The 13,350-nt window shown below is 39.4% G+C and overlaps 1 protein-coding gene across 2 annotated transcripts in view; it reads right to left on the reverse strand.

The window, feature by feature from the left end:
• Positions 1–12,373, reverse strand: part of CRPPA (CDP-L-ribitol pyrophosphorylase A) — a 369,555-nt gene extending 357,182 nt beyond the window's left edge. For both annotated transcript variants that reach the window (XM_079151915.1, XM_079151916.1), the window contains exons 1-2: positions 10,361–12,373; positions 690–966 (exon numbers count right to left, since the gene is read on the reverse strand). In XM_079151915.1, coding sequence (XP_079008041.1) covers positions 690–966; positions 10,361–10,617 — 534 coding nt within the window. In that variant the 5' untranslated portion in view covers positions 10,618–12,373. The remainder of the gene's footprint in view (positions 1–689; positions 967–10,360) is intronic.
• Positions 12,374–13,350: the final 977 nt, after the last annotated feature.

Here is a 13,350-nt window from a genome sequence, read left to right on the forward strand (position 1 = left end):
TTAGTAATCAGAAAACCTAGAGATGTGGGCCTTGTTCTACTGTACTGTACCTTCTCTGTGCAATAAAGCTTTTCAAAGTCCTAAATTTAGACTGCAATGTTAAGTTTATCATTACTATATTCACAGAATTTTATCTAGGAATAGGAGGAAGACAATATGTTCTAGATATTACAATAGGCGTTTTGCTATCCTATGTTTATTTTGGTGTAATAGAGAAACAATACTGTCATCTCAAAATTATTCATCTAAAAGGGTGCCAAGATTTTGCATGCTGATTTGTACTAGAAAATAAACCAATTTTAAAAATTCAAATGCAAAACTGAACTCCATGGGCCACATGTTTGTTAAATATCTGTATCCTGTACTTTTGAGAAACTTCTTTGGCCTTTAACATAACTGCTTATTTAATTCCACTTAAAGTGTCATTCAAATCTATATTCTACTGACATCATTATTGCATTCTTCTCCAAATAGCTCATATTACATTATGAAAAATGATGACAGAAGAAATTCCAGAACAGTCTTACAATCTTCAATATTATGAAGTTCCTAAAGCAAATTACCATAACATCTTTAGGTCATCCAGCCTACTTTAATGACATTTAAATGCATTCCTATCAAAATTCAGCAAACTAATACACTGTAGGGTTTGACTCTTTTATCTAGGCTCAGGAGTGAAAAATACTTACCCCATGTTCCTTAGCAGCTGTGACAACTTTGAGGAGGATATCTTCGTCAAAAAATGGTCTCACAGCATCATGAATAATCACAACTTCTGGCTTCGAAAGTTTGGAGTTGAGCCGATTGTCTGCCAGTGCTCTTAGTCCATTGAAAATTGACCTGTGGCGAGTCACTCCAGCTTCCACTAGTGAGATGCTTTTATGCTTATACTTCTGAATGATATTTTCCATGGCTTGCATGTTCTCTTCAGTTACCACCACAACAACGTCCTTTATCCAACATGCTCTGAAAAGAAAGTAGTTATACATTTCATATATATGGATTCTTAGACCTGTAAAGTTAATAGAAAACTGAACTGCAGCACTAATAAATATCAGTGTATTTACAGAGGGAGACTAAAAACTAATGATCAAATCAGGTTCATGCATTTTTATTAGGGGCAGTAAAAAGGCTGATGGAAAAGAACTAGTAAAAAAATATATATACACATGTGTTTCATATTGTATGCAGAGTATTTAACCTAACACATACTATATTCTTTATATACAATATGTCACATTTTTTAGTTAAGTTAAATTTGAATAATTAGAGTATCAGTAGATTACCTGAGTGAATAGTCAATAGGTGTATCCTTTTAAATTTCTATTTTCTAATGTTTTCCCCCTCAGCGGGATAAGAACAGCTTGAAAAACTTCTCAATTTCAGAAATTGACTGTCTCTTTCAAGATGTCCACTGAGTTGGCAACTGACCATTTAAAAATTAAAGCTAGAAAACACTCACCTAACAAAAAACATGGCTACAGCAGATAAAGAATGTAGTTTAACTGGGGAAAAAATGAGATTTAGATGGAAAAAAATCTCACAATTCAGTGAAGCTAAAGGAATTGTTCTGAGTCAAATGTAAAATAATTTTTCTATTGTAAAATCATTTGCTAGAGAAGGACCTACTGACTGACCGATCTGAAAATAATTCATACTATGATTGGTTACAGAATTCAAAAAGTCAAACTTCTCTTGGACACCAGTGCTAAAGAAAGCGAGTGTCACTGTAGACAATGTTCCATAACCAACAGGGCCAAAGTAGGACAGCTGCCTCTGACCCATGTCATCAACTCTGAATAAAGGTCACTTAAAAATTAATGTAATAATTAGCATGTGAAATCAGATACATTCATGCTAGAACAGTTAAGTCTTGAAAATAAATCGTTTCACATAAAATAATTTTTAAAAATTAAACACTATGTCTTAAAAACATTTTTCATGTTTCAACTCATGTAATCTTCACAATGTCTTTCATAATATGGAAAATAAGTCAGGAGGATATGAATATGCAAGTACATTTTTCTATATTAGCATTTTATTCTAAGAAAAGAACTTGAATCAGAAAAACATTTTTTGCCATTTTTCATCAAGAAAACACATTACATTTCTTTCAGCTTTGGAACATAGGCTCCACGATAGAGGCAATATCTGTTTTGCTCATTGTCTTATACCCAATTCTTAGTAGATGCTCAGTAAACAGTTGTGGAATAAATAAATGGCCAGGAGCAGAATAACATTACACACCCACAGGCTGCTTGATCATGAAAAAATGTAATCCTCATTACTCTAGGAAATTACCAAAAACCAAAAACAAACGAACAAAACAATAAAAATAGATTCCTGTGAGGGGCAGTTTTTGATTATTTTCACTGTTTCTAGATGTTGAACTCTACTGACTTCCAAGTCCCATGGCTCCTAGGGAGTCAGGAATACTCATGTTATCAGACACCAAAAGAGGATTTTAATCACAAATTAAATCAATGTAAGAACACAGGATGCCAAAGAACTATTTAGATATTTTTTCTCCTGTGCAAGGGATGGAACCCAATGCCTTGGGTATGCTATGTCCTCTACCACTAAATCACACCCCCATCCCCAGCCTATAGTTTTTATAGGCAGTAAGGGGGATTCTTGAATATAATGGTTATTTTTTGGTTTTCTTTGTAGCCCATCCCCCACTCTTTTCACCAAAGATTTAGCAATTCTAGAACTTGCACTACATTTACACCCTAGAATTTATACTGTTCATAAAGTCGTTAGCAAGATGCAAGTAACAGTCCCTCCTTAATGTAGGGTTTCCTAAAGCTCTGGCTTCACTGCTATACTGTGAGCCATCATTCTCCCATAATTTCATCTCCCCCATATTTTAATGACTCCAGGCTCTTAGCTTTCTCCTTCTCATCTTATCCCATCACAAGCCATTCTTGCCACTTCTGAATGATCTTTCTCAAGGGTGAATTCTGAGGTCAAACCCTGCTCTGGAGCAAGGCCCTTGGAGACCTGCCCTCAGCCAACTTGCCACATAAACTTCCTTTCTTCCATGTTGTTCTTACTCTCACACCCAAATGTTCCCTGAAGAGAGGGCACTGCATTCTCTTACCCACAGCTCTCTGCTTGCACTGCTTTTCATTGCCGCAACACTGCTCTTACCCCCATTTCTCCCCATTCCCACCCATCCTGTCCGAGTCTATTTGCTCCTATCTCAATTCAGGCACAGTCCCCACCAAGGAAGCTTTCTTTGACTGTCAGCTGGGTACAGACTCCTACTCTCTACTAGGTTTCATCTCCAGTCATATTAGACACCATACCACATTCTAGTAATAATTTTCTATCACCCTTGCCAAGTTGTCAACTCACGGAAAGCAGACTCCTCCCCAGATTTGGTACGTGTTTGACTTTTAGTAATATTAATCGTAAAAACAGTTGTTCAGAAATATGGAATGTTTGCTAACTACCATGGACTATGTAGAGCATTCTGCCTGTGATATTTACTTCATATCCACATCAGCCCTATGAGGCCAATTGCAATTTTAATCTCAATTTTATAGATGAGGACACAGAGGCAATGACCTACCCATGATTACACAGCTAGAAAGTGAAGGAACCAGGAGGCTGTAGTCCCAATCTGACTTTGGAGCTCCTACCTTTAATCTCTGAAAATGAGCCAGCACTGTCTTAGAGGGAAGGTTTAACATCCAGGAGAGAAAACAATTCTGGGTCATTTTGCCTCCAGCACTTCATTTATGTTACTAAGATTGAACCATAATGACACTACTGATTTTCCAGCTAAAAAGTCAATTTTCTTAAAATGTTTTTAACTCAAGCCAAAGTAGGTATTCCTTCAACCATACAGTCACTGAGTCATTCAACAAACATCAAGTAAGCATCTAGCACTTTCCAGGTACTATGCTAGACACTGGTGATACAATAATAAACAAAGACTGACAGCATTTCCTGTGTCAAAGATTACAAGACAAATGTCTGTTAAATGAATATTTGATTAGGAATACAAAAACCATTTTTAAATTCTAAAAAGTTATAAAAAGCAATCTATATGTGTCAATTATTTAATGTGACATCACACTGCCTTCTTTTTAAAAAAGTTATAATACATGTTCAATTAAATCAGTGGGAGGATCTTCCTACAAAGAGAGATTATCAGATTTGTCCCTCAAGCTATTCACCTATGTTACTTTTCATAGAATATTCCACCAGAAAAACAAAAATATATTACAGCAACTTTAAAGAGATCATATAGCAAATTTTTAATTAGAAAAAATTACACTGAACTGGATATTAAAGAATTAAAAGGTAGTTGAGTGTGGTGATGCTCACCTGAAATCTCATTCAGGAGGATCACAAGTTCCAAGCCAGCCTCAGCAACTTAGCAAGGTCCTAAGTAACTTAGTGAAACCCCATTTCAAAATAAATATAAAAAGGGCTGGGGATGTGGCTCAATGGTTAAGTGTCCCTGGGTTCTATGCCTGGTACCAAAAATAATTTTATTTTAATAATTAAATGAAGGGACATCATAGGACAAAGTCTTCAAATATCTGTTCAGTAAATTCATGGGATTAAATTTTACTAGATTGCCTCAAAATAGCTATAAAACAATTCTCTGTGTTCCAAAGAGAGCAAAGTAGATATAGATTACAAATATACTTGTGGCCTTACACTACTTCAAACAATGTACGAAGGTCTAATTATAATGTTTTAAACCAGTGTTCCTCAAACTAGATTTCAAGACCCATTAGTGTGTCATGAAATCAATTTAGTAAGACCAACATATTGGGTAAATGACAGATTTTAGAAAAGTTAAAATGCATAGCACATAACCAGGGAAAAAGTTCCATAAAAATTTAGAAAACACTGAGACCACTTGAGAAAAACAGGCCTATTATGTTATTTTGTTCAATAACCAAGGATATACCCAATACTTGCAAGCTGTTATAAGTACTTTTTGTATTTCAAAAGATTTATTCACATTCTTTTCTAGTTATAGAATTAAATTTTAATACTATAAAAGGTTTTTAATAATGTAAAAATCACAGGACTGAAAAAGACCTTAAGTACCTCACACAGTGGCTGCAGAACAAATATTTGCTGAATAAAGGCATCTAGTCTACCTCTTAGCTGAAGGCAAGTCTACACCAAACCCCCAGCAGCCTAATTCTATCAAGTTCTCTTGATTATTTCCTTCCTAGCACATTCCATAGGCAAATATAAATCTAGCCCCAAGCTCCATAACACCTACAGACATTTTGAGGAAGAAATTTAATATCTGAGAATTTATTTTCTCCTGAAACAATGATTATTACTTACAAGCAGTATTCTGCTCTGACAGTTTAATAAATTCAGTTGAGAACAGAACCTTTAAACAAATACTTTTTTAAAAACATGGGGAAAAAAAATAAAAATCAAACCCTATTAACACCTCCCAAGTGCTCTAATCCAGGCTACATAAATTCAACCTCAAAGAGACAGTGGCAGCTGCTGTTCACAATCAGGACACTCTGGGTGCAAATGTGGCCTCTGAACTGCACTGTGGCCATTGTCTATGGATTTCCAACTCTCCATACCTAATCTGATGTTTTAGCACCAAAATACAGAATTGGTGCGACAGCATGTTCTTGACTGCCTTCGCCATGTCAAGTCTCCTTACTATGGCCTGTGAAATCTTCCAGTTATCAAACTTCACCCTACATGTCGTGGTCTTGTTTTGAACAAATTGGATATGGGTCTGGGGAAACACAATATCGACTTCTAATCGTGTGACCTGTACAAAATACAGTAGTCCTATTCCTTTCCTTGACTTAGACTTGACCCTCTTAATAGAGCCTTAAGACAAAAAGTCAAATTCATCTATCTGATCACTCACTAAAAGCAACCTATATATCTTTGTCCAAATCCCTAATCCAGTTACTCACTGATACTAATCAGTTCTACTTCTTAAATAGGTCTTCTGTCTTCCCCACTCCATTCCTACTACCTCAGCTTAATTTACAATGATAAATATTGTTCATGTGGACTAAAATTCATATATTTACTTCTAGTCTACCTCATTCAACAGAATTTGCAGTGGTTTAAAGAAATATAGTAGGACAGACTCAGGAGGGTGAGGCAGAAGGATTGCAAGTTCAAGGCCAGCCTCCTCAGCAACTTAAATAAGACCCCATCTCAAAATTAAAAAAAAAAAAAAAAGCAGGGAGGGGCCTGGGGATGTAGGACAATGGAAAAAAAAAAGCAAGAAAAAATAATCATAGGTTTCAGGACAGAACAGTCGTTTTAAGCACATAAGAAAACAAAAACTGAAAGAAGTGAGGAGGTTAAATATACTTAAGTTGATACATTGAAAAAAAATCTTGGTATATTAAATAACTAAACATGGACCTCCACTGATTTCCTAAGCAATAAGAAAGATTTCATCTCATTCCAATCAGAATGGCAATTATCAAGAATACAAGCAACAGTAAGTGTTGGCAAGGATGTGGGGAATTGCTGGTGGGAATACAAAATGGTGCAGCCATTCTGGAAAGCAGTATGGAGATTTCTCAGAAAACTTGGAATGGAACTACCATTTGACCCAGTCATTCCACTCCTAGGTTTATACCCAAAGGACTTAAAATCAGCATACTACAGTGACACAGCCACATAAATGTTTATAGCAGCTCAATTCACAATAGCTAAACTATGGAACCAACCCAGGTGCCCTTCAACAGATGAATAGATAAAATTATATATATATATATATATATATTTATATATATATATATATATAAAATGTATATGGAATATTATTCAGCTTTAAGGAATGAAAGTATGGCATTTGCCTGTAAATGGATGGAACTGGAGAATATCATGCTAAGCAAAATAAACCAAACCCAAAAAACCAAAGGTTGAATGTTTTCTCTGATACACGCATGCTAATTCACAACGCAGGGGGCTGGAGCAGCACTAGGGAGGAATAGAGTTACTTTATACTTTATATTAGGTAGAAGGGAGTGAAGGAATGGGGAAGGGTATGGGAGTAGGAAGGATAACAGAGTAAAACAAACATTACTACCTCACATACACATATATATGACTGCATGACCCATGTGATTCTATAATATATATAATCAGAAAAATTTGAAGTTATACTCCATTTATGTATGATTTACCAAACTGTGTAAATGCATTCTGGCATGTACAACTAATTAGAATGAATTAAATTCATTTAAAAAAAAGATAGGTAGAAGGGAGCCAAAAGGAAGGAAAAGAAAATAAAACTTTAAAGGCCTAAAAAAGAAAAACAGAAGAAGAAAGCAACCAACCAAACCTCAAATTGCAAGATCGAGTTTCCATTGTCTACACATGGATCTGTAAAACTGTTTTTCAAATGTACCTGGAATTGTTACAAAGGCACTACTTCACTCTAATCAAAGAAACAGAAATATGGGTTGGAATGCCGATATATTAATATATGATGACATGCAATAGTGTTACAAGTAATAAATATCTAAAAAAAAACCAAAAAAATGTCATTTAGGAGGGCTGGTTAGTCTACAATAGCTGAAACAATGGACAAGATGAAAACTACAAGTTCAAGAAAGAGGCCATTTTTGGCCATTCTTATTCAGAGTCGTGGGAAGGGAATTCCTCTGACAGTACATTCCACTGCATCTTTTGTAGGTCTGGAATGCTTACCAATTGGACAGCACTTCAGTCTCAGATTTATATGGGAAGACCAATTATAATGTTTTTGTTGAGCATGAATCACATCAATGAACAAGTTTTCTCAAGCAGGTCCTCCACATGACATCTCAAGAAACCTCAGGAGTTGTGGGCAAAGCCTCCAGTCTACTCTCAGGGGAATTCCCATTCCACAACTCTGAACAAACAGGGACAAAATTGGCCTTTCTTGTTCTTGTACTTGTTATCTTATTCATCTTTTTGTTATTCCAGGTAAACCCATCCTTCTAAATGACATTTTCTTTCCTTATGTAGTTGAAACCAGAAATCACATTACTGGCAGGAATTTTTGGTTCCCTAGGATCCCCCAGTTCCCCGCTCCTCCAACTTTTTTTTTTTCTTCCCCTGATTTAAAAATCAGAACACAGTTGCCATTCTGTGACCCAGTCAGCTGCAAGTTTTTCCCAGCAGGTTTCAGCCCACGCCAGGGCCTTGAACATTCATAAACACTGATAAAGATGTTTGTTTCCCAGACAGGTTAAATAGTGCCAAACCTGAGCTCAAGTTCCTTAACCTGTCATTAATCCCATCCCTTCGACTGTTTCATGGAGATACTTTGGTAGAACATCCCTTTCACTGTGTCCTGAGGATAAGCTGCAGTACTCTGTAAACTCCCCTAAAAAAGTGCTTTGGACTGATGACTGATATTTAGTGCTTTTCTTTGAAATTCCAACCAGCCCCATCTTTGGGATTCCAACCAGGTATTCCCTTGAGGGAATCTCCTACTGCAGCTTTCGGGGGGACTCAGGTTGAAGATTTTGAGGGTCAAAATAAAGTGTTACTCCAGATCCAGGCAGTACACTTTTCTAAACAATAAAATTTAGATATGAGTTGATCAACAGTGAATTTTATAGACTGTCAGCACTTCATGCCCCCGGCAATACCACTGTTGCCTGATTTCTTCGAACAACATTTCTATGTAGAAACTCAAATCACAAAGCGATAGTTAAAACACACACACACAAAACACACAAACCCGCAATAGTTACAGAAGGGCCTAATACCCCTGACCTCAGTTCCTTGTTAGTAAAATGACCAAAAAGTTTGTCATAACCTATTATAATTTATACTTCAATTCCCTTAATAGACTATTAAGATTTCATGACTGCTGTTATCAATTAAGTGAAAATAGAAAACAAGTGTTCTTTTGCCTTATTTTCCATAAACAAGACTTTTCCAAACACTCTTGTTTTATAATTTTAAGGGTCCACCTATCTCAGGCTACCTCAGAATACACAAAAATGCAAATTAATAGGTTTTTTTTTTCCCAAGGGAAGGAATGTTAAATGTATAAATAACTACAATCCCCTCTATCTAATTACCAAGTTGATAATGATCCTGCTGGTCAAGATCCATTATGTCCCATAGGATTACCTGCATATATGAGCTAAATTGTTACAATCTCTAGGGCACAAGAACATTTTAGGTGTGTGACTATAGGGAGTTTCAGGGACCTCACCTCTGAGAAACTGATAGGAACCGGAACAGTTTCAAAGTCTATGAATTTCAGATGTAACCACTGGCCTGATTACATTCATCAAAGGTGATTATGGCTCTTTATGTTTTCCTTGTTCAAATGCCAATATTCAGGAAGTAAAATAAACTTAGAAGCAACAATTTTGGCCCTTTGGCTTCTGAATTGTGGTGCGTTGGGGGTGCCTTTCTGGATAACACGCCAAGGACAATGGCCTCCTGGAAAGGCTGTTTATGCTGAAGGATGTCACCTATCTTGAAATGCAAAATGGTTCACTTCGATTCAAGGTTTAACCTAACCATCTCACTGGCTTCAAAAAGATGTTTAAACACCTTGCAAAACTACATGGTTCTTTGTAATCCCGCTGCTTCCCACTTCTTCCTATCTGTCACATTACGTGATGCTAAAAGCAAAAAATATCATACCCCTCACTTTTTCACCTCCTTGATACTACTCCCTTAGGGCAGCCTTCCACCATTTCCCTCTGCCTTCTCCATTTCTTGAACTAGTTCCCTACAGTCGCTTTTCTAAAAAGATAAGGGGTCTACTGACTTCAATTCCACCCTTTATTCCATTTCCACTATTGAAACGTCAGATCTGCTCTCCTCTCAACCTTGAGCACTTTGGTAACTGGGACACTCACTCACACTCACACTCACACTCACACTCACACTCACACACACACACACACACACACACACACACAGAAGGCGCTCAGTGAAGGAAAAAACGCTCAGGAAACCGGAAGTGCTTCGACTCCAACTCAGTGCACACATGCGCAGAGAGCGCGCGCTAGACAGACTCCTAGAACTGACAGGGGCCACAGGTAGGACCCATTGTCCCTCAGACCCAGCCCATATGCGCTCAGCGAATCCAGTTTCACGTGCTGGACTTCCCCCACCCCCGCCACGTTATCTGAACACGTAAAGGGCTCCGAGGGCAGCTTCAGCTTCCATGTCCATCTGCCCAAAGGCCAGAGCTGCCCGTCTCTGAAGCACTGGCGGGAAAAGAGCTCACGCTTGAGAGACCGAGCCCGGGGATCCGGCCCAGCAGTACCCGGAGGTGAAAGCTCGGCGCCGCCAGTGGAGCCGCAGGGCAGGGCGCGGGAGGCCGGCCTGGGACTCCGCGGAGGCACGCCCGGCGCCGCATTACCTCTCCAGGGCCTGCAGGGTGTAGCTGATGAGCGGCCTCTCCAGGACTGGGCAGAACTGCTTCGGGGTGGGGACGCCCATCCTCTCCCCGCACCCGCCCGCCGGCAACACGGCGGCCACAGCGAGCGTGCGGCTCCCGGGCTCAGCCCCGGCAGCACTCAGCACGGAGGCCGAGGCTGCCTGGTCCGCGCCGCACTGGCTGCTCAGGCAAGGCCCGGGCTCCGCGGGCCTGGAGCCGCCGCGCGGTCCCGACTCCATGACGGCAGTGGGTGGCGCGGCAAGCCCCGCGAGTGCCAGACCGCAGCACCCCGCGGCTGTTTGTGCCCTCCGCTCGGGTCGCGACGTGGGCTGAAGACAAAGTGCGCCCTGAGCCGCCGGACCCTGCGGTGGCTGGCCTAAAGAGGACGAGCCGCGGCCGCAGCTGAGCCTGCCCGCCTTCTCTGGCCTCTGCACCCGGCCCAGCGCCCCCGGCAGGCCCGGCTTCCTGGCTTTTAGCTTCTCCAGGGACAAGCCCAGCGTGTCACAGGTGTTTGTCCTTACATACCTAAGGGCCCCTTACACTTAACAGTGCACACGCAACAGAGGTCAGTCAGATCCATTCCTCTCTCCAAATTTGTGGATGTCGCAAGCAGTAAGAGAGGAATCGAGTTTGGTTCCAACAAGTGGATTTTATTCACACAATACACACTCAACAGTCCCAATAATAGCAAGTCAACTAAACATTCCTAATAATAGCAAATAACAAATACATTAAAGATTCACCCTCTTATTCACCTAGAGTCCCATCCCCATGGATTTGCTCAATGCAAAGTCTCTTAGCCAAGAAGTCAGTCAATAAGACCGAAGGGATTCTTCTCAGCCGTAGCCTCTCAGCTCTTGGGATGTCCTCTGATGTCCTCAGATGTCAGATGAGTGGGAGGCTGGATGTTCAGATGGCAGTCGTCGCTGGAGCGGTGGTTAGTCTTCAGGGCTCGGTAACAATGGGCGATCAGCGATGGTGTGGACAATCAAGTGACAGAGCAAGGTGGAGTCCGCTGATCGTGGTGCTGCTGACACTCTGCTCCAGAAGTCCAGGGGTTTAAGTAGTGATTTTTAGTCTAGTCGTGTTCTGGTCTCATAGATATAGGTTCATATTGCTGTTGGTCAGGCGTATGTCTTGCCTGTGTCTTATCAACCTGCCACACACTTGGCATGCTTGCTCTATACAGCAAGTGTGTAACAAGTTGACAAAGCGCCTGCTACTTTTTATGATTTTAATTTTACAAGTCAATTTTAATTTTACAATTTGGCAAATACCAAACACAACTTATTATCACTACATAACACCCAACTATAGCAATTCCAATTATTTTATCTTGTCTCATTAGAGTGGAAGGCGAGGGGAGTTTGATGAAGCAGTCCTGTAATCCCAGCCATTCAGGAGGAGGAACGCAAGTAAAAGGCCAGCCTCAACAATTTACCTAGACCCTGTCTCTAAATTAAAAAAAAAAAAAGGTCTGGGGATGTGTCTCAGTGGTTAGCACCCCTGGGTTCAATCCCGCTAACAAATTTTATATGTATTATGGATTTAGTGTGAAACCAAGAATGTGTGTGCCCCTCCATTATTTTAATTTTTTTAAATTTCATTAAGCTCCTGAGGCTTTCTAGTTGCACGTAAAGACCCTCGAATGGCAAATGTTGAAAAACAACACCTGTGGAGAGCATCCTATAGCCTGTGCTTCACCCTCAACTACTGGGATTTAATTGCTCTTCTGTGTGGACTGGGTTTTGGAATGTTTTTAAAGATCCTCAGGCGACCTTACGGAGCAACAGGTACTTTTCTGGAACCAGAGAGTCAAAGCACTAACACTAAATGCTGAACAACTGACCACACATCTCCTTTAACCTCCAGGAGAAGAACCCTGGGATTGCTGTTTTTCTTTTACAAAACAAGAAACAAACGGAATGTTGAAGAGACTGTGTAAGATTGCACAGCTAGTGATGATAGCCTATAAGCCCTTGTACAGAATTGTTTCCATAGCCTATAAGCCCTTGTACAGAATTGTTTCCAGAGTTGAGGAATCCCAGTCCTGAAGCATATCTTGCCCTTATTTAGTACTGTCCTTGGTGGTGTTTACCATGAAAGTATAGTGGAGCATTTGGAATGCCAGAACATTATTGTATTAGATCCCAGAAAAGTAAACCACAAGAGCAGGACCTTGCTTTGCTTTTTTGATTTGGGTTGTGTGCCCAGATCCTGAAATGAAACAAAAACTTAACAATTACTGAATGAATTGCTGATTGAATAAATCAGTGATAATTGAAGAGTAGTTATTTGCTATTTCATAATTATCAATCACCCATCAACAGCTAATAGAAGATTCAGAAAGAATCTTGAGAAATGAAAATACAAGTTCTTGGAGAAGTTTTTGTTCTAGATCTCTGTGGTAGGCAGAATAATAGCTCCCTAAGATGCCCATGTCCTAATCCCCAAACCTATGAATACATTACCTTAAATTTCTACAGGGACATTACAGATTTGATTAAGATAAAGGATATTGAGATGATGAAAACATTCTGGATTATCCAGGTAGGCCCTACAAAATCATGAGGAATCTTATAAAAAGGAGATCAGAGTTAGAGAAGGGGCCTTAGTGATACAGGGTCATAAGCAGAGAAATCCAGCAACCTCTTGAACCTGGAAAATGCAAAGAAACAAATTTTTCTCCTAGACTTCCCAGATGAGCGCAGCCTTGCCAAACCCATTTTCAGACTTCTGATATTCAGCACTGTATTATGTTTATGTTGCTTTAAGCCATTGAGTTTATAGTAAGTTTTTATAGCAGGAATAGATAACTAATGCAGCTTCACTTTAGGAAGAGCTCTAAATTTACAATTTGACTTTACTCTTCAAATAAAGTTATTCATAGTTGAAACTGCATTGATGTGATTGGATACAAAGTGCTATTAGTTCAACTCATATTCTACTACTAGAACACCAGGGTATTTTGA

This window comes from Sciurus vulgaris, assembly GCF_902686455.1.
Source record: "Sciurus vulgaris genome assembly, chromosome: 8".
In the NCBI taxonomy this organism is placed as follows: Eukaryota; Metazoa; Chordata; class Mammalia; order Rodentia; family Sciuridae; genus Sciurus; species Sciurus vulgaris.